Raw genomic sequence first — 22,305 nt, 5'->3', positions numbered from 1 at the left:
AAACGTGGTTTTATTTCATCCAAAGTATGATTTCCTCAGAAGAAGAAGAAGAAAAAGAGAAATTAAAAAATGCATGACAACAATAGGTTCCCGGTAACTTATGCTGCCTGACCCCTAATAACCAATAAGTTCCAATAAAGCTGCGGCGGTAAAAATAAGCCATTATCAACATCCACATTAAAGCAAAAACACTAAATCTGCAGTTGAAACTTCCTCTGTTCAGGTTTAATTTGAGCTTTTATTTAGGCTGGATCAGCTCCCATTTTACTTTAGGAAAGACAAATGATAAAACTGAAGACAATCTAAAAGTATTTTAATTTATTATTCATTCAATATTTCAGTGAGTCCAGATTTGAAGTGTGACCTAGTCCAGAACTGGACATTAAACTAAATTATTAAATTTTTACGGCAGCCTTATTCATGACATGACCAAATCTTAGCTAAGTTGCTTTTAGGATCTTCTTTTATAAGTTTAACTAAATCATTCTAAATACTTACTAAATAAATACATTTCTGACTGTAGGCATTTTATCACCTTCTTGGGACCCTCAAAGAAACAATGTCGTCAATGAACAAGTTTTTTATTCATCGTTTTTGTAATTACAAGCAACGTGCAAAGACACATATCACCTCTGTGTAGAAATAAAAAATACCAGAGTTAGATTTGTTTGATAGTAAACATTTGATCACTTTTAACTCAGCTGTATGACGCTGATCAACAGAAATCCTGGCCTTTTTTTTTACAGTTCACTTGCGTATGGATCACTTCCATCACTTAGAACAATGTACCAAAGTCTAAATGAGAATGTACGATGGTGGTAGTGTACAATTGTAGCAAAAAAGAGAGAAAATATAGATATATATAAGCATAGGAAAGAAAAAAAAAGAAAATGTAGCTTCTTGATGAAACACTCAAAGGCATTGCACAATTTCAAAATGATCAGTGAGATTTTAAGGCAAGTACATGTTAATAAGTAGGTTGTTTAAAATATTCTGTAACAGTAACAGATGCATTTGTTAGGAAAAAAAACCTACATGAAAACTCAACGCATGCTGTAAAGACATTAGGAGAAGACAAGATATTAATCACCAGCATTCCATAATTCAATAAACCAGGTTGTCAATATCATGATTTACAGTAACCTGCATTCCTTGTATGTATTTAAGTGACCAAACTATTCTATGGCATGCTGACACGATATGCACCGTATGCTTATGCACAGTGACATGGATGAGGTGGTGTTCATAGATCTATGATACAGCTGGAACCCTTTACCATGATAAGATGAATTATGAAAGAATCATTGACTGAAGTGTAAAACCTATTATCTGCAGAATGTTCTATTTTCAAGATTTTACTCTGAAAACATTGAGGCTGTTGTGTTTTCATGATGATCCAACTGGTCACATACTGACGTTGTGGACGGACCCTTTAGCGTCAGTATGTGATGCACGGGGTACCCCATTCATTTTCAACGCTGAGGGTCCGTAAAAATCCTTCAATACGAGTTTGGTTTAAACACCAATCACTTGTTGGCATTGTTTACAAATAGTTTTAAAATTTATAATACACTTTAAAATAGTATGAGTTATTGAAGCTACATTTGAACAATATGATTGTTTTTCTTCCAGATCTCAACATAGACTACTGGTGTATAGAACCATATATTAGTAGCAAACGTTTACCTTTAAAGTAACGTAGGTCTAGCAAATGATTTCCCCTGAGTAAAAAGGACAGTTTTGTGTAATATGTTGTACAATTATGGCATCTCCCGTTTGGGCTGCATGATTATCAAACATCTAATGAGATCTGTGGGAGTTTAGGGCTTTGACTGATCAAATCTTGAGATATATATACATATATATATATATATATATATATATATATATATAAATGTGTGTGTAGAGAGAGAGAGAGAGAGAGAGACGGATGATGAAAGTATATACCATGGGCTATAAAGTCCCTGTAGCAGATCATCCTGTATGGATAGCAAAGGATGAATATAATATTCCTTCATCAAATCACTGACTCTAAATGTTTTCTGAGGTTAAATCTCATGAATTACATGCTTTGGAAATTATTTTATCGAGAATGTTGAGATAATTTACACTAGGGAAAAATACTGTACATTTAACACAAAAAAGAATCAATCTTCAACTGTTTATCTTAGTCACATTATTTACCAGTTAAATCTCCTGATGTCCAAAAAAACAACTGAACATAACTATGTAGATAATAACTAAATATCCAGTTATTTTTTGACTGAACTATGGATCAGCTCAGATCAATCCAGAAATAACGTAAACGCTGGGCTGTTTGATTTGGTGTATTTGTTTGATATAAACATAATAATTCACTTGGCTTGTTTTAAATAGATACAAAACATTTCCAGATATTGTACATACGCCTATAATAATATTTGTGTCTGTCCTGCATCTTATGTATTCTGTGTTTATCTGTTATAAAACACCTGACAAGGGACAACATTAGCCAACATTAACTCATAATGTTGATTGATATGCACAGTCCCTCTCAAATAAAGAATGGAAAAATATATATTATACATTATTAATAGACATGCATTGGGACCCCCTCACCTAACAAATCTTTAACAAAACCAACTTAAAAACCTGTTTTAGTTTGGTTTAATTTTGTGTTTATTTGGTAGGTGGTCATTTTAAGTGAATTAATGAATCTTTATTGGGTGGTTAACGTTACAGTATTAAATCAACAATTCAAGGAAGATTCAAGACAGAAAATCATGTCAAACATGTTTAGTTTTACATATTGTGATACTGCTGTTATACATAGAGTTTTTATTTTTGGTATAACTATGCAACAGATTATGTCTCGTTTAGAGACAGGAATCCATAGAGTTTAGTCAAATGTTTTGTACTGCAATATTGCACATTGACGTTATAGTAATAATTAATAACTATTTCCATTTAAAAGCTGTCTAAAACTATTTAAGGTCGGGGGCTGGATTTGGATTAACCAGACAATGTTCATTAACAATGAGTGGGACAACAACGTACCAAATAAACACAATCCTTATGTTCTGTCTAAGAGTGTATAAACCTATTAACAGCATTGATACAACATATGGGACCAAAAAGTCATAAATAAATACAATTTCCCACAAGTAACTTGTCATCCTCATACAGCCTGGTTATGTAAGTGTCATGCATGTTTAATATACAAGTACTTGTACTAGATGTACAGTATATACAAGAGTGTAGATGTGAGATGAAGTGGACATGGTGTCGTGATGAATAAATAAAAGGTTACGTTTCAGGAAGAGAGTCACAGAGTCCCGGTGGTTTGTCTCCTCATACAAAAACATATCATAAGTACACAATATACACAGGATAGGTATTTACATCACGTTACAAAAAGTTCATTTCTTCCTGATCTGGTCTGGTCTGGTCCAGTGCCAGATACCAACCTTTTGACCAGTGCTACATTGTGCAATTCACCATACGGAGGGTTGTCACCAATCAGACTCAACACTTTCTGTGGCTTGCGATGCTACACTTCACATTGCCTTAAATGTGGCAGAAAAATGTTGCTACGGAATTGTTTTGTTACCAAAGGACTTTGTATTTTCTTGTAAAACATTATCTAACCAGCAGCATATAAAAAATACTGGCCTGTCGTTCATGATTTAAATATGAATAACTTCTGTATACACGTTATTAAGGCCTGTTAGTCATGATTTAAATATGATTACAGGCCTCTGTATAAAAGGTAATAATTATATGAGCTTTAAAGAAGCAGCATTACACATCTCATATAATAAGTGAAGCATAAAAGGCAGAAATCTCAACAGTTTAGGAAAATGTTTTACAAGCAGTTTCTATGTTGTTGATTAATCTAAGTAATATTAGTCTAAGATTATATAATAACTTAAGGTGTGAGTTAAGATAGAAAGTTGTACATCTTCTATTAAATGGACTTCTTGACTGAATAGGGCCTAATAACAGTAAATCCACAGTATTCAGCACATAAAAACACAGATATAGTTGTTCACACATTTAAACATAAGGTGAGGTCCCTCTAGATATAATGGATGATGTGTTTTAACAGTGAATAGGTTGTGCTTTGCTGAAGAGTACAATAGACAGTCTCCATACATTGTGTAGTGGGCACTACGGCAAACCAATATGTGTCAAAAAGTGGCTGTGCAATTACCTGAAAAGCTAATGTATGCTAATGCTATGCTAATGCTCATCGTCTCACTGCGGTTTGTGGGAAGAGGACGACAGCTGTGGTCAGCGTGGAGTCAAAGAGGAAACAAAGCTTTTTTATGCCACTAATATCAATAGAAACGTAGTTATAGAGACTTAATATCCCTAAAGGCCTCTTAGTCTTTTAAATCAACTTTATTTTTTTAACTGTAAAAATTTAAACCTGTGTAAGAGAACATGAGGGTGAGAGAGAAAATGAATACTGTACAGTAAGTAATCTATAAGGTGTACCAATACCAATCCCATAAGATATCAGCGCAGATTATACACAATTTAATTACTTAAATTATTATTATTACTAAAAAAGGTTTGATCAAGTAATATTACTTTAATCAGAAACAGTAGGTATGAGAAAAACTGACCCATTTATTATTGACCAATGGGTTACAAAAACAATAAACTTAAACATAAGAATTATTCTACAACTCAATAAAATACATTTAAAAAAATAATAAATTGGTACTGTAAACCCTGAAACATAACCTCAATAAATCCAATAAAATAATTTTTCAAAAGTGCAAACTAACCACAACAAAAGCATATTCTACATAGAATAAATAAAGAAAATAAATTACAAGCCCCTGAAAAATAACCCTAAATAAAATAAATACAATAAAACTAATTCTGTATCAGAGTGTATATAATCAATACTTGTTATTTGCTGATATCGCCCCTATATTTAATATCAGCATGGGATTGGAACACCCTTAGTTTATCTATAAAGCAGCAGTTATTCAGTGGTTAATAAAAGCTAATTGTAGCTCATTGGTCCTCAGGCCTGGGTTAAATGCAGAGAACTCATTTCATGTATGTACTAGTATAAATACATGAGATAGGAACCCTTTCATCTACATATTAATAACTGGTTGAGAAAATGAATATGCAGATTTTATTGAGTTACTAATCGACCCTGTTCTGATAATCAGAGTTAAATACTGAATCAAATATGCTAAACCTGTGCACTTCTTCTGGTGCATCACAATATGCATGCATGGATGGATCACTTATTATTAGAAAAGAAGAAGAAAAGAAATTTCATACAAAATTACAAATTAGGAGGATTTCATTTGGAATATGAAATAAGCCTTTACTTTATGGCTGATAGTGTAAAATCCTCCCCTATGGTGTCATTATAATCATGGTCTCAAAGAACAAAACTAATGAGAACCAAGTTGTCATCATCTTCCAACCACACAAAGAGCCTCCATTAGCTGAAATACAGATTTTCAGTGGAGATGAAGAGAATAATCTTTAAGATCATTAATCAGTGATGGTTGCTGGTTTTAAACTCTAGACCAACCAACTCTAACTGTTATGACTTTTATCCAAGTGGGTATTTGTTACAGAAGCAGTTAGCATTTTGTTGGTCATCTTATATGTGAGCACATATTATTTACAGTGTGTTGCCATCATGCAGGCGTGAGTCACCTGATCTGATAGCAAACAAAGTGCTAAAATTCTCTTCCTACAGTTTGGCAAAGTTTCTGTCATCTTGGGCGATGAAGGTAAAAGTGAGAACTTTCCAAAATATCACAAACAACACATCATAGTTAAGCAACGTTTTTGGCAATTAACGTGAGAGGTAGAGAGATGTAGAGCAAAGCCAGAAACAGAGACAGAAACACACGAAACGCTGTCGTGTTTGGTGGCGATATGTGAGATTTGTCTTCGGCTGTGGTTCAACGTCCAGTTTGTGTTGGATCTCAACCAGGACTCACTGGGAGCGTGGAGTCATATTTGAGAGCGCAAAGGAGGACTGACCAGATGGTGTGAGGGACGAGATTAGATGTAGGTGTTTGCAATGGAAAATGCACCAGTGCAGGACCACAGTGCATGCTTCTCCTAAACTCACACATGCGCCATTTATTTACGACGGTTCTTTTTTTACACCCAGTAATGTTTTGTATAAAATCACATTTTCCTTTTCCACAGCCAAAAAAGTCAAGTGTTCACATTGATGGGTAGAAACGTCCTCCTGAAAACCTTCCTTTTGTAAACATTAACGCATGAAGAGACAAGATTTAGTGAAAAGTACAGGAAGTAGCAAACAGTGTTTGAAAGAGAGCTTCCCCAGCTGTGCACCATCAGTTCTCTTCCTTTTTTTGAGGCTTTTAGAAAAACCCAACACGTCACTTTAACTCTCAAGTAACCGTGACCGTCCGTCAACTTATCTGCTCCAATCCTCAACTAAAAGAGTTTTGTTCTGCTCAGAACCCGTCAGTGTCGTGCTCATGGCCAAAGACACTCAAAGTGAAACAGGTAATGACTCGTAAACTTCCAGTGAAGAGTAACGAGACGAAGCTGTGATAAGATAGCCAGTAGGCGTGGCCTGGCTGGGGAGGTATCGGCTTTTAGATCCTGCTCACCCTCCTGGCCAGGAGGGGGTGGACGGCTGGTGGAGGACAGGGGGTGTAGGGGGGAGGCAGGGGACCCGGTTTGATCCCCCGGGTTCTCATGTAGGACAGGAACTGGTCAGGGATTTCAGCTAAAACCTCTTTTGCAAGACGCGCCATGCTGAGGATATGGTTCCCCCTGCGGTCAATGTAGTCTCTGAAAGGAACGAACTGAGGGGCAACAGAATAATAAAGAAAAGACAGGACAGGAACGTAGAGAAGATTAAAAAGAAGAGAAAAACCAACAAAGTACAGATTGTGAAGAAGAAAGAGAAACAACACTCTCAACACGAGCTGAAAAGAGTTTCAAGCATTACCTGAACAATGTCTCTTTCAGCGAATCGTCCTTGAGAAGAGATTCTCTCCTCGTCCCCGTCCAGCTCGATCATTTCTGCAGGAAAAAGCACATCGGTCATGCCCAGCAAAGACTCATTATAGCCACTAACAGCCAATACAGAGCACAGATTGGATGTTTCAATCTTGACAGGCCTTAACATGGAATGAGTAGAAAGAGAATCACATGACTGAGCACAAAGGCTCAGGAGTTTATTGTAGACATTGCATGGAAGGATAGATGTAAGTGGAGCGTGGGGGACATAATGCACCCGTGCACACTGTGTTTATGAGCATGAGAATAGATGGATGGCATTGACTTTGTAGCCTGTCACTTGTAAACATGGCTATCTTTTGAAAAAGTACACGAGGACTAAGGTGGCTATTAAGGCCAGTATCTATTTGTTGGCTTTGACAAATGTGAACTTTCTTTATCCTCTCGACGCTGAGAAACAACTGCATGGAAACAGCATCGCATGCAGAGGGAAGGGATGAGCCATGTGGGAAACGAGATAGTAATGGGATGAGGACAAACAATTACTGACACACACACACACACTTTCCGTCAACTTACCATCAAATTCAGCTGGCCCGACCCCAACAATAATAATGGACATGGGCAGAGACGCAGCCTGCAAAGAAAACAAAAGAACAAACAATGAAGGAAGGAAACGTTCATTTTTCCAGCCTTTGGTATCTTTAACGTCCAGGCTGTTGTTGAAAGTCTCCTACAAATGACTTACTGTACAATAAACACTTTATGGCATGAGGTGCCGTTATGGAAGATTCTCTAATCTCTGTGCTTACAGTGTCACAGCCCAGAACTAGAGTTGGAAATCACAGCCAACCACAACTTTGTTTAAAACTGCCAAAGCTCGACGGCTTAAAAATGACTCCAATTTACATCTTTCCTAGCCCCGAGCCGCCATTGAACTGCCGCCCTGTATCGCAATTTTGCTTTATTAAATCTTAGCTGAGTGGGATGCTGAAGGTACGGTTAGGCTGTGGAATGATGAATGGAGCTTTTTCTGTGCTTCATAACTTTCTGTGGATATTAGATGTACACCCAAATTGCCTGATATATGAGGATCTGTGCATTCACCAGAGGCTAGTAAATAATTACTCCCAAATCTTCCTCTTCCAAAGAACAATAACTCATGCAAATGTGCTTCGAAACTGTGGATGCAGAACCACAGAGGCCTAAAATATACCAGCTCACCAAAAAATCCTTTTTCACATTAACTCTGATCATTCTAATTAGGAAGGCAAGTTATTAGAGCTGAACGAAGCAGGAATGGTGAGTGTAAGGGGAGGTAGGTGTGTGTGTGTGTGTGTGTGTGTGGGGGATGACAGGCTCACCCACTCTTCCCTCATTAGCAGGGATGAGACTGGGAGAAGAAGAACTAACAGCATCACAGAAGTCTTTGTTTTATTAGAAGCTCCACTGGATTCTCCAGCATTGCTGGACCTCCAGCGTTCCTCACATGGTTTGCACTTAAAACAAACTGCATGAACACAATTTTTCTACAATACTGAGAATTTTTTTGTGTTCACACTGTGTGGATGTTCCCCAATAACTCAGTTAAAATTCCAGTGTGCTTTTCTTCATTGGATTCTTGTGAAATCTATATTAGGATTTAAATTCTTCTGTTAACAAACAAAGTTCTTAAGAATCACAGCAGCATCCAAATCTTTAGGACATGTTAGTGCCATATCTTCCCAGAAGAACACTTTGCTCCTAAACTGATTTCCTGGATATTCCTAGAGAAACTCTAGAAGAAGAACTTCTCTTTGTGTTTTCCTTTCTCTCTCATTTCATCTGATAACTCCAACACTGTCGTTCCTCATTCAGTTTGTAGATACTGATGTTCTCTAATTATTTTACATTAATCCCACCATCATCTGATTCTAGTTCTGCTGGAGGTTTTTGTCTTGTGTAATCGTTTGGTTTATTCTTTTAAAAATAGCACCTTCATTTTGATGAAAAAAATTAGATGATATTTCGATAAATTAGAATAATAAATTATTCATCAAATGCTTGCAAAGAAATGAAAACAAGCTACAAATGTAAATAAAAAAAAAACTACAACCTATAAAATGACCCCAATGACACAATCGACCAATGCAAAGTGAGAAAAATAGGTAAATAAATGCAATACACTAATTACCTTTCAGAAGCTTTTCTATGTCTATATTTCTATGTGAGGCTCTATGTCTCATAATGATCCACAAACACAGTGTAAACATTAAAGAGTACGCTACATTGACTATGGACTCCTTGGTCTGCGCCATGTCCGTGATCACGCCGTCAGAAATGATGAGCAGGATGAAATACTGGGAACCGTCTGTCACTGCTGATGCATACCTGGCATAGGGGGAGGAGTCAGAGGTTAGAAAATATAACAAATTCTAAATTATTAGCAGCGAATAACTTCACAAGAATTTCATGAATCTGCTTATTGAAAAGCATGATTGTATGTAGGAACATTTTAGTTCAACACTTCTGATTTAAAGTGATACGCAACCCATCACATGACATCACTTAAACAGCTCAACAAGGAAGACTCCTTCAAACAGGTTAGTCTACGTTACCATGGGAACCATCTAATGCCTTTTAACCTCATGAATCCAGTCGGAGTCACGTAAATAGTGCATTTCCTTGAGTAATCACTACCTCATAGGATGTCAACCTCCTTTAAACCACACAGTTACCTTCAAAAATTTCAAAATTGTAACGTGAAACCATCTACTCCTCAATATTTTGATAGGAATGGGTCAATATACCAAAAAAATTATGATGGACAGATTAATAATAATCTGATGGCTTCACAATCACAGCATTTGAAAAATATTGGAATTTCATGCAAAAAAAAGATATTAGCATAAAACAATATGTATCTTGTCTTGTTTGATGACTGTAATGAGTGCTAAGAATGTTGTTTGCATGTAGTTGGTATTTGTTTTTAAAGTCCGTATAAAACAAATTCTGTCATTTTCTTCATTAAATAGATCATAAATGTTTTCCTTAAAACATGTAAAAAGCCATTCAACCATTTATAATGTAATTATGAAGCTAAGATTCATAAACTATTTCATATTTCTGTGTTCAGGATTTAATGGGCGGGTCAGAAATCATAGCCACGTTACGTAACGGAGCCCTCATTAGCATAAACCTGACCCTGCTGCTGAAGCACACTAAACTTCCACGGCCTCCAGCGGGCACAGTACGGCCCCTAGCTGAAAACAAACCACATGTTGGGACTCACAGTTTCTATGAAATGAGCACTTTTTTACACCACGATTGTGTGTTTTGCCTCTAGCGGACACAGTTCTGACTCTACCCAGGGTAGATGAACAGTTTCAGACTTGGGCGGAGCTAACCTTTCTGCTGACACATCGTTTGGCGTGATCCGACCACTTAAGGAAAACCAATGAGAGAAGCACCATTGATGCTGGAGCGTCTTTCACACTGCTCTCTCCCATAGACACAGTAAGGAGGTGTGGGCGTGGTTCCAGCACCTCTAACTGACACGCCCCCACAGCAGAGAGAAGTGCTTGTTTTTCCATGATTTTGAGAAATAATTTTATATACTTAGTGAATTATTTCATCTTTCAAATGTGTCTCAGTGTAAATGACACATGTTTCTGTGGTGAGACAAACTCATCATACATTTATTTCTGCTTTACATCAACTTTAAGTCTAACACGTTGAAATTAAGAAAAATCTGCTTGAGATACATTTGTAAAACTTTAACTTTTTTAAGTAGAGTTTAAAGTGACACCATCAACTATAAACTAAACAGAAATAAAAAGGAGGAAACATTGAGGGAGATCATACAAACCAAGCATTGGCATTAGCTACTGTACGTAGACACAAACAATGCTATAAAAATATCACTCTCAGACACTTTGAATTATTCCATGTTAGCTATAGCTTCTTTAGGAGGATGAGGGAGACACATCCAGCCAAAAGAAAAAAATGACTCGGGAATATTTTAAGGAACAAGACCGAGTATAGTTGGCTCTGCAAAAGACTGCAGGATGTATGAGTACTGTATTGTGACATAAATTTAATATTTCATTTTTAGATGAACTAAGTTATTTACCTCTCAACTATGCATGCTTTGTATGACACATATTACTAATAAAACACCGGGGACAAACTATATATATGCATCTCTTATACGTTGTATCCATTGTGTTACTCTGAGATACAGAAACAAACTCAATACTTTATAATTACAAGTTGTAAAATGTTTTATCTGTGTGATTTGATTAAAAAATGATGAAAAAATGACAACGTAATGCCAGTGGGCGTGCACTGTAGCTGTTCCCACTCAACGTTCATGAAGCCAAAACATGGTGTTTAGGAGCGCTGCCCTGTGCAGTTGGGTCCGGCAGGAGGAGCCCTGGTAACACGCCCCGCCCATTTTGCGTACTGACTTACACAGCCCAGCGATGCCAAGAACATAAGTATCTTTCCCACTGTAAATTCTACCAACGTCTTGTTCAGATCATAGAGGTTAATAAACTCTAAAAGTTAGAGTTAGATCTAAAAATAAAAGCTTCACTCCACCGGGGAGCTTGTCTCATCCATTCTTTTTACAGTCTGTGTGTAATACCTGAAGCTCCACTGTTACAGTCATCTCTGCAGTCACAAGCTGATGCTACTAGCTAGTAATGCTAGTAATGTGCATTGTATGTTTGATGGAAAACGTTTAAGTGACTCTGTGTCACATATTTAAAAAGTCTGATCGTGGGTTTCAGTGAGATGCTCAGCAGAAGGTTGGGTTTAACAATGAAGCTATTCCAAGGCTGAGTGGGTGGACGGAGCTGCCGACAGAGATGGGATTTGAAAGCTGATGATGAAAGGTGGGAAACGTGCTAGTTACAGTCAGCCTGGAGGACCATGAGAGGAGATCTGGCAGTGGAGATGTGCTTTAAAAACCATAACTTGTAATCAGTGGAACGATGGAAAGCTGTTTTTTTTATCTTTATAAAGGTTTTAGATTGTTGTTGTCATTCAATTATGGGATATTTCTTTCACTTTAACCCTCCTATGTTCCTCAAAATATTACAAATACATTTTACCCTTGGGGTCAATCTGACCACAGGGTTATTTGCAGTGTTTGGAATAATGGCGTTATGTAACGGCGTTTGTTTTTCAGTAACGGGGTAATCTAACTAATTACTTTTTACACTGTTATTGTTACTGAACGTTAAATACGGTGCGTTACATGCATTGAATGAATACATTTTTATCCGAAAGCTTCCCCGACTTCATACACAGCTGTAGTGAGGAGGTGGGTTAAAAACAAGGTGAGAGATTATGATTGGCTAAGGCGACGTGCCAGCACACACACACACACACACACACACACACACACACACACACACACACACACACACACACACTACAGATGTGATGACTCAGCAGAGATGGTGAGTGTGGAACAATCTGATGAAAAGTTGTTATTTTTAAGTTGACGATACAAACACTACTTTATATTAATTATGGTCAAAGACAAGAACGTACATGTGAAGTGTTCATTATATCCAGGAGTGAAGACTTTGTCCACATCTGTTGTAAACAACTATAATTTAATGAAACACCTCACAACGACACACACATCTAAAAATATCAATTATTTAACAAATAGCAACTTTTTTTTTTTAACAGTAACGTAAATATTTACTTTCCTTGGTAATGAGTTACTTTTATTATAGAATAATTCAGTTACTAACTCAGTTACTTTTTAGAAAAAGTAATGAGTAATTATAACTAATGACTTTTTTAATGTAACGTTCCCAACACTAGTTATTTGCCTCCAGAAAATGATTTTCAGAAAATTGTTGACCAAGTTTTAGTGTCAGACACTTTGTTTATTTGTTAAATACATAAAAAACCTTGATGATAAAAGTTTGACCTGTTCTCTAGCGCCACCATCAGGTCAAACTGTGAAATCGTGAATAGTTTTCATCCAAATCTTGTCAAACATTAATCATGCAGGAACAGACATGTTTTACACAGATAAATAAACTTAAATGCATTCAAAACATGTTCAGCAAATATCATCATGATTATTTTATGTTTAATCAGTCGTACACACCAAACTAGAAGTCAATAAAAATAAAGCAAAAAAAGTTAACAATTTGGGGTTAAATAGGAGGGTTAAAGCAACACAGTAATTACTCTCCTCACTGTTCACTATTGTTCACTAACGATGACTGTGAACCAAACACAATAAATATAAATATCCCTAATAGAACTTTTCTGTTTAAACTATTGTGTGTGTGTGTGTGTGTGTGTTAAAGCAAACCTACCTGGCCACATGGTTAATAACAGGTGAAAAATGGGTGGGTCCGTAGAGCCGCACAGATTTTAAGCTCTGGTAGTAAGCCTCCATCACGCCTTCAATGCCGTTGCAATAAGGATTCTGTGGATTTCCGTTCTGCAGGACAACAACACAACCAAAAATAAACACTGAGTAAAGAGTAACAGAACACACACACACACACACACACGCTTGCATTGTGTAGCTGAAATAATGTACCGTGATGTTGTACTCTACTTTGAAAAAAATGCCATCATTATTGATTAAGTGCTTCCATAACTGAGCGATGATGTCATAAACATGCTAATTAACACTCCTTAATCTTGTGCATTTTTCCCACTAACAGAATGCGACACTACGTCAGTGGGAAACACACTTAGGTTTGATTAAAAACAGGGCTTTAATTAGTTTCTGAAGCGTAAAAAGCAGCTACAGTAATGGAGGCAGTGATGCTACGAAGCATGTTTTCAGTAATTGATAATTCATAATTGCATTATGTATCCTGATGTCACTGATCACAGCCCTGTGTCGCTCTGTGGAGACATGTCTGACATATTCAGTGTTTCACTAAGTTTGGGAGTAGAAGTCAAGTCCATCTACAGTATGTACTGTACGTATGCTACGCTACACAGTTATGCTATGCTAGCCATGCTATGCTAGTCAATCCTCTGTGTTTAAAATGAATCAAATCACATTAAAATGTTTAAGAGGTGGATTTGAAAACTGGATATGTTTTTTTCTTGTTACAGTAAGTTTAAATGACTTATATAAAAACAAAGAGATGCTATTGGTCCCTCTATCCTCAGCCAGATGATTACAGTAGTTAGTCTACATAAAATGTCACTTTTATTTAATTAAAGTCAGTCTGCTAATGTTATGAAAATGTGTTCAATATTAGAGTTTACTGCTTACATTACATCTCTGTACAAAAGTCATGCATCAGGGTTAGCAACAGCATTTAAAACAGTCGTTTGTTTTGATTTTCAGCTCAAAGAAATAAAGAAACAACTTTGTGTTGAAACACTTAAAATAGAAGTAAAGCTTGGGCTGCAATGCTACCATTTATTCTCCACACACACACACACGTGCTGTAGATGAAGGAAAACTGCTGAATAACAGAATCACTGTTGAACAACCATCAACATGGTCAAACCACTAGTGAGACTAGAACCTTCATTAATATAAAACAGTATTAAAGGATTATTGTGTATGGTTGTTATGTTCACTACAGGTGCTTCTTATCTTCTTATATGTGGAAACAATAACAGCTGGTCTAGAGGCTCCTGCTGTAAATTCCAGCTGTTGAAAGTTTTCAGCCAAACTTTTTTAACTCCCTGAATCACAAAAAAAAAAAAAAGTTTGAATATAAGAAAATCTGCTCAGATACATTATTTAAGCTGCCCATATGTTTTCTCATTATCTCAGTGAAAACCATGTTGACGGACCTGCTTGGTTACCCATGAGTTTACAACACGCCCTCATGAGACTTCTTTGTAACGGGAACTTGAATAATTATGACAAATTCAGTGGCGACTTTTCTAACAAGCCACAAAACTGTATCTATTCTCTTTAGGAGCAAGTAGAAGTCCTAATGTCTAGATCAGTGGTTCTAGAACTTTTTGGGCTCAAGTACCCCCTTTCTCTTATTTCTGAGTACAAGTACACTCTTAGTCTGGCTACAACATTTTGCTCAGAATACTGTAAAAATAGAACAATAGAGCATAAAGATGGAATGAATAAGTGGTAACACGCATTTAAAAGAATATAATTTTGTGTCCATAGCAACCTGTCATATGATCTGGTTAGATCTCTGAAGCTAAGCAGGTCTGGGCCTGGTTAGTAGTGGCCCCACTGTATACTACAATAGTAGCTTACCACCACTAAGTGTGGAGTGAAAGAATAATGCCTAAGTTCTGTAAAGCGTTTTGAGTGTCTATGATAAAGCTCTATATAAAATCCAATGCATTATTATTATTATTATTATTATTATTATTATTATTATTATGTTGACTAGAATATTTGCATTTCCTGAAGAAAATTAAAGTGAGGATGCAGGTGATGGGTTGCATCATCGAACACCACATTAGCTTCAGCCTAGCATAAACTTTAGCCTAACATTGGCATTAACCTAGCAATAGCATTAACAACAGCATAGCATTACCATTAACCTAGCATTAGCATTAGCATTGCTATTAGCCTAGCAATAGCATTAACATAATTTGTTAAACTTCCACGCTCTCTCTCAAGTAGCCCCTGTAGTGCCATCACGTACCCCCATTTGAGAACCACTGGTCTAGATCGATGCATGTGCACCTTGTCCTGAAGTTCTGGACCTCTGAGAAACCAAAACACCAAGCAGAGCAACGAAGCAACATCTGGAAGCGTGAGACAACCGTGCAGATAGAGCCGCCATTGGACATTTACTGTACCTGCTCAATAATTTAATATATTACCTCAGACTCAACTTATGCCTTTAATTTGTTATTTTTTTCTCCTATACATCTGCTAACAAACAACTAGTCTCTGTGTTTGAGCAACATTCACCACCCACTACGCAACACTACTCTAACTATGTCTGTGTCTGAAAGCATTTGTCGTGTAGACTCCACGTACTTTAACAAAGTTCTTTATTACACAACTTTTTGTTCCTCGCTTGCTTTAAATCATTCAAGCTGTGTTCGCTCACTGTGACTGACAGGTTCCTCCAGCCTGCACGGTTCTGTCCGACAGCGTTATGAGACTGAGCCAAGTGAGGGTTTTTCTTCTGCCTCGGCCGTAATTGCTTTTGAAACCATCAGCTGCATCCTACATACTGCATCATTAAAAAATAAAAGAAAACCCCTCAATGTTTCACAAAAAGGGTTAAAGTTTCTGCTATTTTTGGTGGCTACTAATGATGTTTGAAATATATACAGTATGTATAGAAATAAATTACAACTAACAAAATCCAGTGACACAAAACTTTTAATGAAAATTAGGCAAACAGTTTATTATCCTTATTATATTAACATTTAAGCTGTAAAAGAAAAAAATAATGCATTCAAACAAATGTTTGGTCCCAGCTATTTAAAGCACTTTAAAAATAAAAGGGAAGAATATATTTATCCTAAATAAGTTCCACAATATCCACAATACCTCCCATTAACTTTGTAGAATCTACTTCTGCTTTTTTACCAAACCAGTAAATCCTCAAGCTTCAATTAAATAAAATATATTTATAAATCCTATCACAGATTTCCCCTGATTTCGTTATGATTTCTTTATGTAATTTGTTGACAGTTTATGTCTTTGAAGATATTCTGTAATTTCTGGATGTCTTTGTGTACTTTGTGCATTTTTCTATTGATTTGTGTGTTTTAGAATTATTTAATGTATTATGTTGGGCTTTATATTCCTTACAATTTCTTGAATTACAATTTTTGGGGATTTGCATTTGGGGACCGCAAAAAATTAAACCGAGGGCCACATGTGGCCCCCGGGCCAGCAGTTGCCCATGCAGCCGTATGACATGTCAGCGTGGCGCCAGCTACAGAATACATTCTAACAATGGTTCATCATTTTATTTAACTTTGTATTAAGCTTGTTTAAAATGTATCTTAAACATTATATGATATTAAAAAATCACTCCTTTAGGACTTATTACATTTAAAGTAACAACCACAATCAGGAGCTCGTGTCCCAATAGGAACCCATGATGAATAAATACAGGACAAGTACAAACAACAACAATCATAAATCATAAAAACTTTGTAAAGAGGAGGCACTGCTTTAAAACATCACCTCTAGGAAAAAAGACATGATATCAGCATCAGTAAATCATATTTACAGTAAGTCCACGGTCAGCGTGCACATAGAATCTAGAAAACTAAAGATAACCAGGTAAGACCTGTATTCACAACACAAATACGTATTTGATAGTTAAAAATTGGCAAATAAAATTGTTCATGTGAAAGACAACTTATTGTGTGTATTTTGTTGTTGAATAATGTTCCATTATGTAGTTTTTTGTGATGTCATGAACTTTGACCCCTACCATTCTTTTTACTGGTAAGCAGTAAAGCATCAAACTCATACGATAAATATTGGTAGAGATATGAAAATTTTCGGTTTTTGACACTTAATGCGACCTTGACCTTGACATTTTGGCTCCAAAAAAGGTCGACTGCACATCGTTGACATTGACCCGATGAGATGATATATGTGTCATTAATGCTGCATTAATAATAGGAGGAGTTTCAGGAGAAAAATAATAAGAACTCGTACAATAACGTTGTATTTGTATTTGCCAAATACAATCAAATGTAATAACATTAAAGGTATTCATACACATAAGATCCTGTTTTGGCAGAATTTTATCTATAAAAAAAGAAGAATACAGTGAAAACAGAAGAGTGAGGACTAAACATTGTGATGAAAAAATGTTATCTACAAACATGTGGTTATTTTTCAACAGCTAGCATAAATATATAATTATAGATTCATTTCATTTATAGTGTTCATGGTAATTTATGAAGTAACTCCTACACCACAAAGATAATGCTTTGGTACATCTTCTAAGATCTAAGGCTTCTTTTTACATTTACATTTCATTTCCTTTATCGTCATTTAGGAAAAGCTTTTAGGAACTGAAAAACCTTCTTCTTCATCCTCTTTAATACTGTGCTGTACATTACCCTTTAATACTGTGCTGTACATTACCCTTTAATACTGTGCCATCTCTTACATCGTGGAAACATTCCACTGAGTCGTAACATTTGGAAAACAAATGTATAAGAAATGAAGAAGCAGATGTGTGAATATTTAATAAAGGTACATTTATAGATAAATGGAAGGAGCAGCAATCAGCAGGTTTATGTATGATAATAAATGTATGTATGCGTGTATTGTAAGTTAAGAGAAATAAAAGCCTCACCAGAGCAAACTCATGTGAGACTCGTCCATCTGGGGGAAGTTTGGCACCAAATCCGAGCGCAGGAAACAACTTGTCGCTGTCATAGTCTTGGATGATCTCTCCGACTGCCCGCAGCGCCATGGCGTAGTCGTTCAGCTGGTACGGACTCATGTAATGCAGCGAGGTGGGCTGGGACGGGTTGCCTAGGACCCCATTGGTATGACATAATTAAACACACACACACACTACAGTAATTACAGCAGCATTCCCTTGAGCTACGACTCATATTAAAATTTGAAGAAAAGAAAAAATGATGTGAGTCGGTGACAGAGGTTAAAGCAAAGACCAGAGGTTTATTTACATCAATATGTTTCCATGACAACGGCAGAAATAAATCTCAGTGAATATTGTGTCTCCTGTTATAACCACTCAGCACTAGCATACATTAATGAGGTTATTATAGAAAATGCACAAAAATGATGAAAAGCAGAAAGTCATCGTCTGACTAAAAATGGAAAAACAGTGTCTTTATTTTATTTTTTCCTGGTTTTTGCTTTTGATCTTAGAAAAAAGCAAATCAAATGCCTGCAGCTTTTGGGAAAAATAAATAAAAAAGATGATTCATGCCCTATCTTATGTTGTGTCAGCAAAAATGTGTGAGAAATATTTTTATCAGTATTTAACAACTGGTCCCAAATATTCCTCATAAGGCCAAAAAAAATAATAAACAATAACGGGAAATAGAGCTCGTCATGTGAAGTGATTTAGACTGTTGTGTTGATGACTGTAGTATATCTGATCATCTAATGTTTCACTAAATAGTAAATATATTCAATGTTTCCTTTGAATAAAAAGAGGTGAGTTACAATTTAAGTTACTGTAAGTCTTTAATAAGAAATTTCCACCCAATATCTGAACATAAATAGATAAAGAGTGAGCTGGTGTTTCTTAAATTATGTTTTTACAGCTAAATGTTTTAGTTTTAGCACATCTAGTAATTAATTTATTCATTAAGACGCACACTGAGGAGGAGTTTATAATACAATGAACATTTGTACTAATGACACATTTCTATAATAATGCATCTATTAAATGTGTTAATATTTGGTGTTTTTACTGTATTTACAGCTCTTAAATCATTTCTACTTATAAAGGTTACATTTACGTTAAGCTGTCTCTGTAATTTTGGTTGATTATTCCTTCAAAAAAAAGTGTAACATTGTGATACTCTTAATAAATAAGGTGCATGTACAGTATTCTCAGACTTTTATCAGAGATTATTTGTTCATAGGCAAACATGTTCTGTATTACTAGAATTGAGACTAATAATAATAATAATAATAATTGTAATAGTTATCGTAATAACAATAATAATAATAATAGTAATAGTAATAGTAATAATAATAATAATAATAATAGTAATAGTAATAGTAATAATAATAGTAATAGTAATAACATTTATACAGCAAGTGGTGGTGAGCTACATTGTAGCCACAGCTGCCCTGGGGCATACCGATAGAGGTGTGGCTGCCATAATCATAGTCATGCATAATTCATACCTATTCGTCTGAGGCAATGTGGATAGAGTGCCTTGCCCATGGACACAACAATGATTTGGCTAGAGCAAGATTTGAACCCCAACCCTTTGGTTATTGGACTCTACCACTGATCCACGGTCGCCCCAAATGCCTTAAATATTATATCTATATGCATAATATTGGCAGTATTTAAGCCATTTTTAATGATTGTACAGTTACATTAGTTGGTTTTATCTTTATAGTATAAAATAAAATAGTGCATAACTCAGCAGCTCATCTGAAGTGAGAACGTTGCTTATTTTTAACAAGGTTCTCTGGTTCTGTTGTTCATCAGTTATCAGTGACAACTGTACTGCTGTTTACCCGTGGGGCGTCATAAACCTTCAGCAGTGTTAACTAAACAACTTATGGTGAGCAAAGAAAAGGAGCAGAACACTTCAAAAAAATAAAAACCCTCCTGAAGATTGATTAGCATAAGTTAAAGTGACAGGCACGAAGTTACCATCGTATCATACACGCCAAAGACGCAACCATTGGATGCACTTGAGAGGGTTTATTAACCGAAACGGAGCTTTAAAACACTTACCATTGGATGCTGTGAAATCGATTGCCACTGTGAAATTAATCTGAGTCCTGCAAGACAAAAATATAAGAAACATGGAACCATCAATCACATCATATTACACTACAGCACATTTTAAAACACGCCTCAGTGAGTTATTAAACAGCAGGTTATCTGCAGACATTAGGCAGAGATAACAAACCCTCTCAGTCAGACGTGCACATGTCTGACAGCATACGATGATGATGATGATGATGATGATGATGATGATCAAAAGGAGGCGTGAACTTACCCGCCTCTGATGTAGTCCAGGAAGGACAGCTCAGTGTCCACGAGGCAGGAAAGGAGGGTAACCTGTCAATCAGACACCAGGCAGACTTTTTAAATATACTTATTATTTTATGGGGCGTGGGAAAACAGACATACTGTAGTTACTGAACACAAGATTGACACATGAATAGACATTTGTGAATGAATCAAACTCTTAACACGTCTCATTATGAAATACTTTTCATCATGTTTCAACAAACTGACATAGTGTTGTTGTATTTTATCTTGTAAATGAAGAGTTCTGATAATTATTATTATAAATTATTATTAGTAGTTGTAATAGTTTTAGTAGTAGTACATGCACAACCATAAAATTAGACACTGAACACTGACCGTTCCAGAGTTTTGGTATTTCTTTTTCTTCTTTCCTTTCTTCTTTGGATTTAACACCTGCAGGAAAATTATATTCATTACAATTGTTGAAAATCAACTTTTATTAAAATCTAAAACCAATTCTGTTTGTTGCAACAATTCTTCTAAACTGCATTACAATGAATGGAAACAAGAACATGAAAAGTCTTAACATTACTGATGAGAACAATGTTGATAATAAGGATTGTGTTTTATATACACTAAGTAAATATAAATACTGTAAATATTATGCATATATGATGTGTGTGTGTGTGTGTGTGTGATCATCACCTCATAGATGTGGAACTGTGACTGACTTCTGCACATTTCTCTGTAACTTGTACTGAATTCACCGATGAAGTCGTGTCTGTCAAAACAGAAAATGTCACGTTTTCCAAACTAAAGCATCTCAACTAAACTGAAGTTGTGTATAGCAGCTCAGTTTATATTCAATATATTTGTGGCATGCTTGCACAGTTACAATTGACTCCAATGATTAAAGCTTACAAAGCTACAGTAATCTATGAGACCCTCACCCTCCATCTCTGTCCCAGTCGTACACCTCCACCTTAATGCTCCTGTAGGGAAGAAAAGAAGAGATGTACGGTGCTTTAAGCAAAGACAGTCGACATCATGAGGGAAAAGCTTTAAAAGAATTCATTAAAGGTCAATATTTAGGCATAAAAAAGCTAAAAAGCCTTGAGTGGCCCTACAGCTACACATGTGCCACTGGCTAGTCCCACTTTTACCAAGAGAATGACTGATTTATAACATACTAAACAGCTGTTATTGGTTTGTGAAGGTCATGTTTATTCCAAAGTTGACCTTTTCAAAAGTGGAGAAGCTCCATGTGTGAGAACTGAAACCTCAGACCAACCAATCCAGTCCATTTACCAAATAAATCAGAATAAACACTAGTCAGCATTGGAGCTCTGCTAATACAATGTGTTTTTGAGGTTCATCTTCACATATATATATTTTATTATTTTATTTTTAAAATTAAATTTTACTAATTAAGATTTTAAAGCTATAGACGTATATATATTTAGTTAGATGAGACTCAAAACTGACTAAATATGTGAATGTGACCTTTAAGAAGACGTAATGACATCCTGACACGGTTCAGCTGCTGCTACATCTACCAACAAATAATCTACATTTCACTATTTCATTACAGTTATTTATCATTAGCAATTATATAACAGACTTACAACATGACACGAGGTTGTATATATATATATATATATATATTTTAATGCATTCATTAAATAGTTTAAAGTCCTCCATTTCATCAGCTGGACTCCGCTACAGTAGCTTTAATGAC

The 22,305-nt window shown here is 35.8% G+C and overlaps 1 protein-coding gene across 3 annotated transcripts in view; it reads right to left on the bottom strand.

The window, feature by feature from the left end:
- Positions 1-736: 736 nt before the first annotated feature.
- The window catches only part of LOC114464691 (copine-8-like), an 80,469-nt gene continuing 58,900 nt past the window's right edge, over positions 737-22,305 (bottom strand). For all 3 annotated transcript variants that reach the window (XM_028449154.1, XM_028449153.1, XM_028449156.1), the window contains 11 exons: positions 21,518-21,559; positions 21,273-21,348; positions 20,964-21,020; positions 20,593-20,654; positions 20,325-20,371; positions 18,222-18,403; positions 13,299-13,426; positions 9,237-9,339; positions 7,549-7,606; positions 6,959-7,032; positions 737-6,812 (listed from right to left, as the gene is read on the bottom strand). In XM_028449154.1, the coding sequence (XP_028304955.1) occupies positions 6,600-6,812; positions 6,959-7,032; positions 7,549-7,606; positions 9,237-9,339; positions 13,299-13,426; positions 18,222-18,403; positions 20,325-20,371; positions 20,593-20,654; positions 20,964-21,020; positions 21,273-21,348; positions 21,518-21,559 (1,042 nt within the window). In that variant the 3' untranslated portion in view covers positions 737-6,599. The remainder of the gene's footprint in view (positions 6,813-6,958; positions 7,033-7,548; positions 7,607-9,236; positions 9,340-13,298; positions 13,427-18,221; positions 18,404-20,324; positions 20,372-20,592; positions 20,655-20,963; positions 21,021-21,272; positions 21,349-21,517; positions 21,560-22,305) is intronic.

The sequence above is a fragment of the Gouania willdenowi genome, chromosome 6 (genome assembly GCF_900634775.1).
Source record: "Gouania willdenowi chromosome 6, fGouWil2.1, whole genome shotgun sequence".
Classification (NCBI taxonomy): Eukaryota; Metazoa; Chordata; class Actinopteri; order Blenniiformes; family Gobiesocidae; genus Gouania; species Gouania willdenowi.
This window is presented reverse-complemented; position numbering and strand designations above follow the sequence as displayed.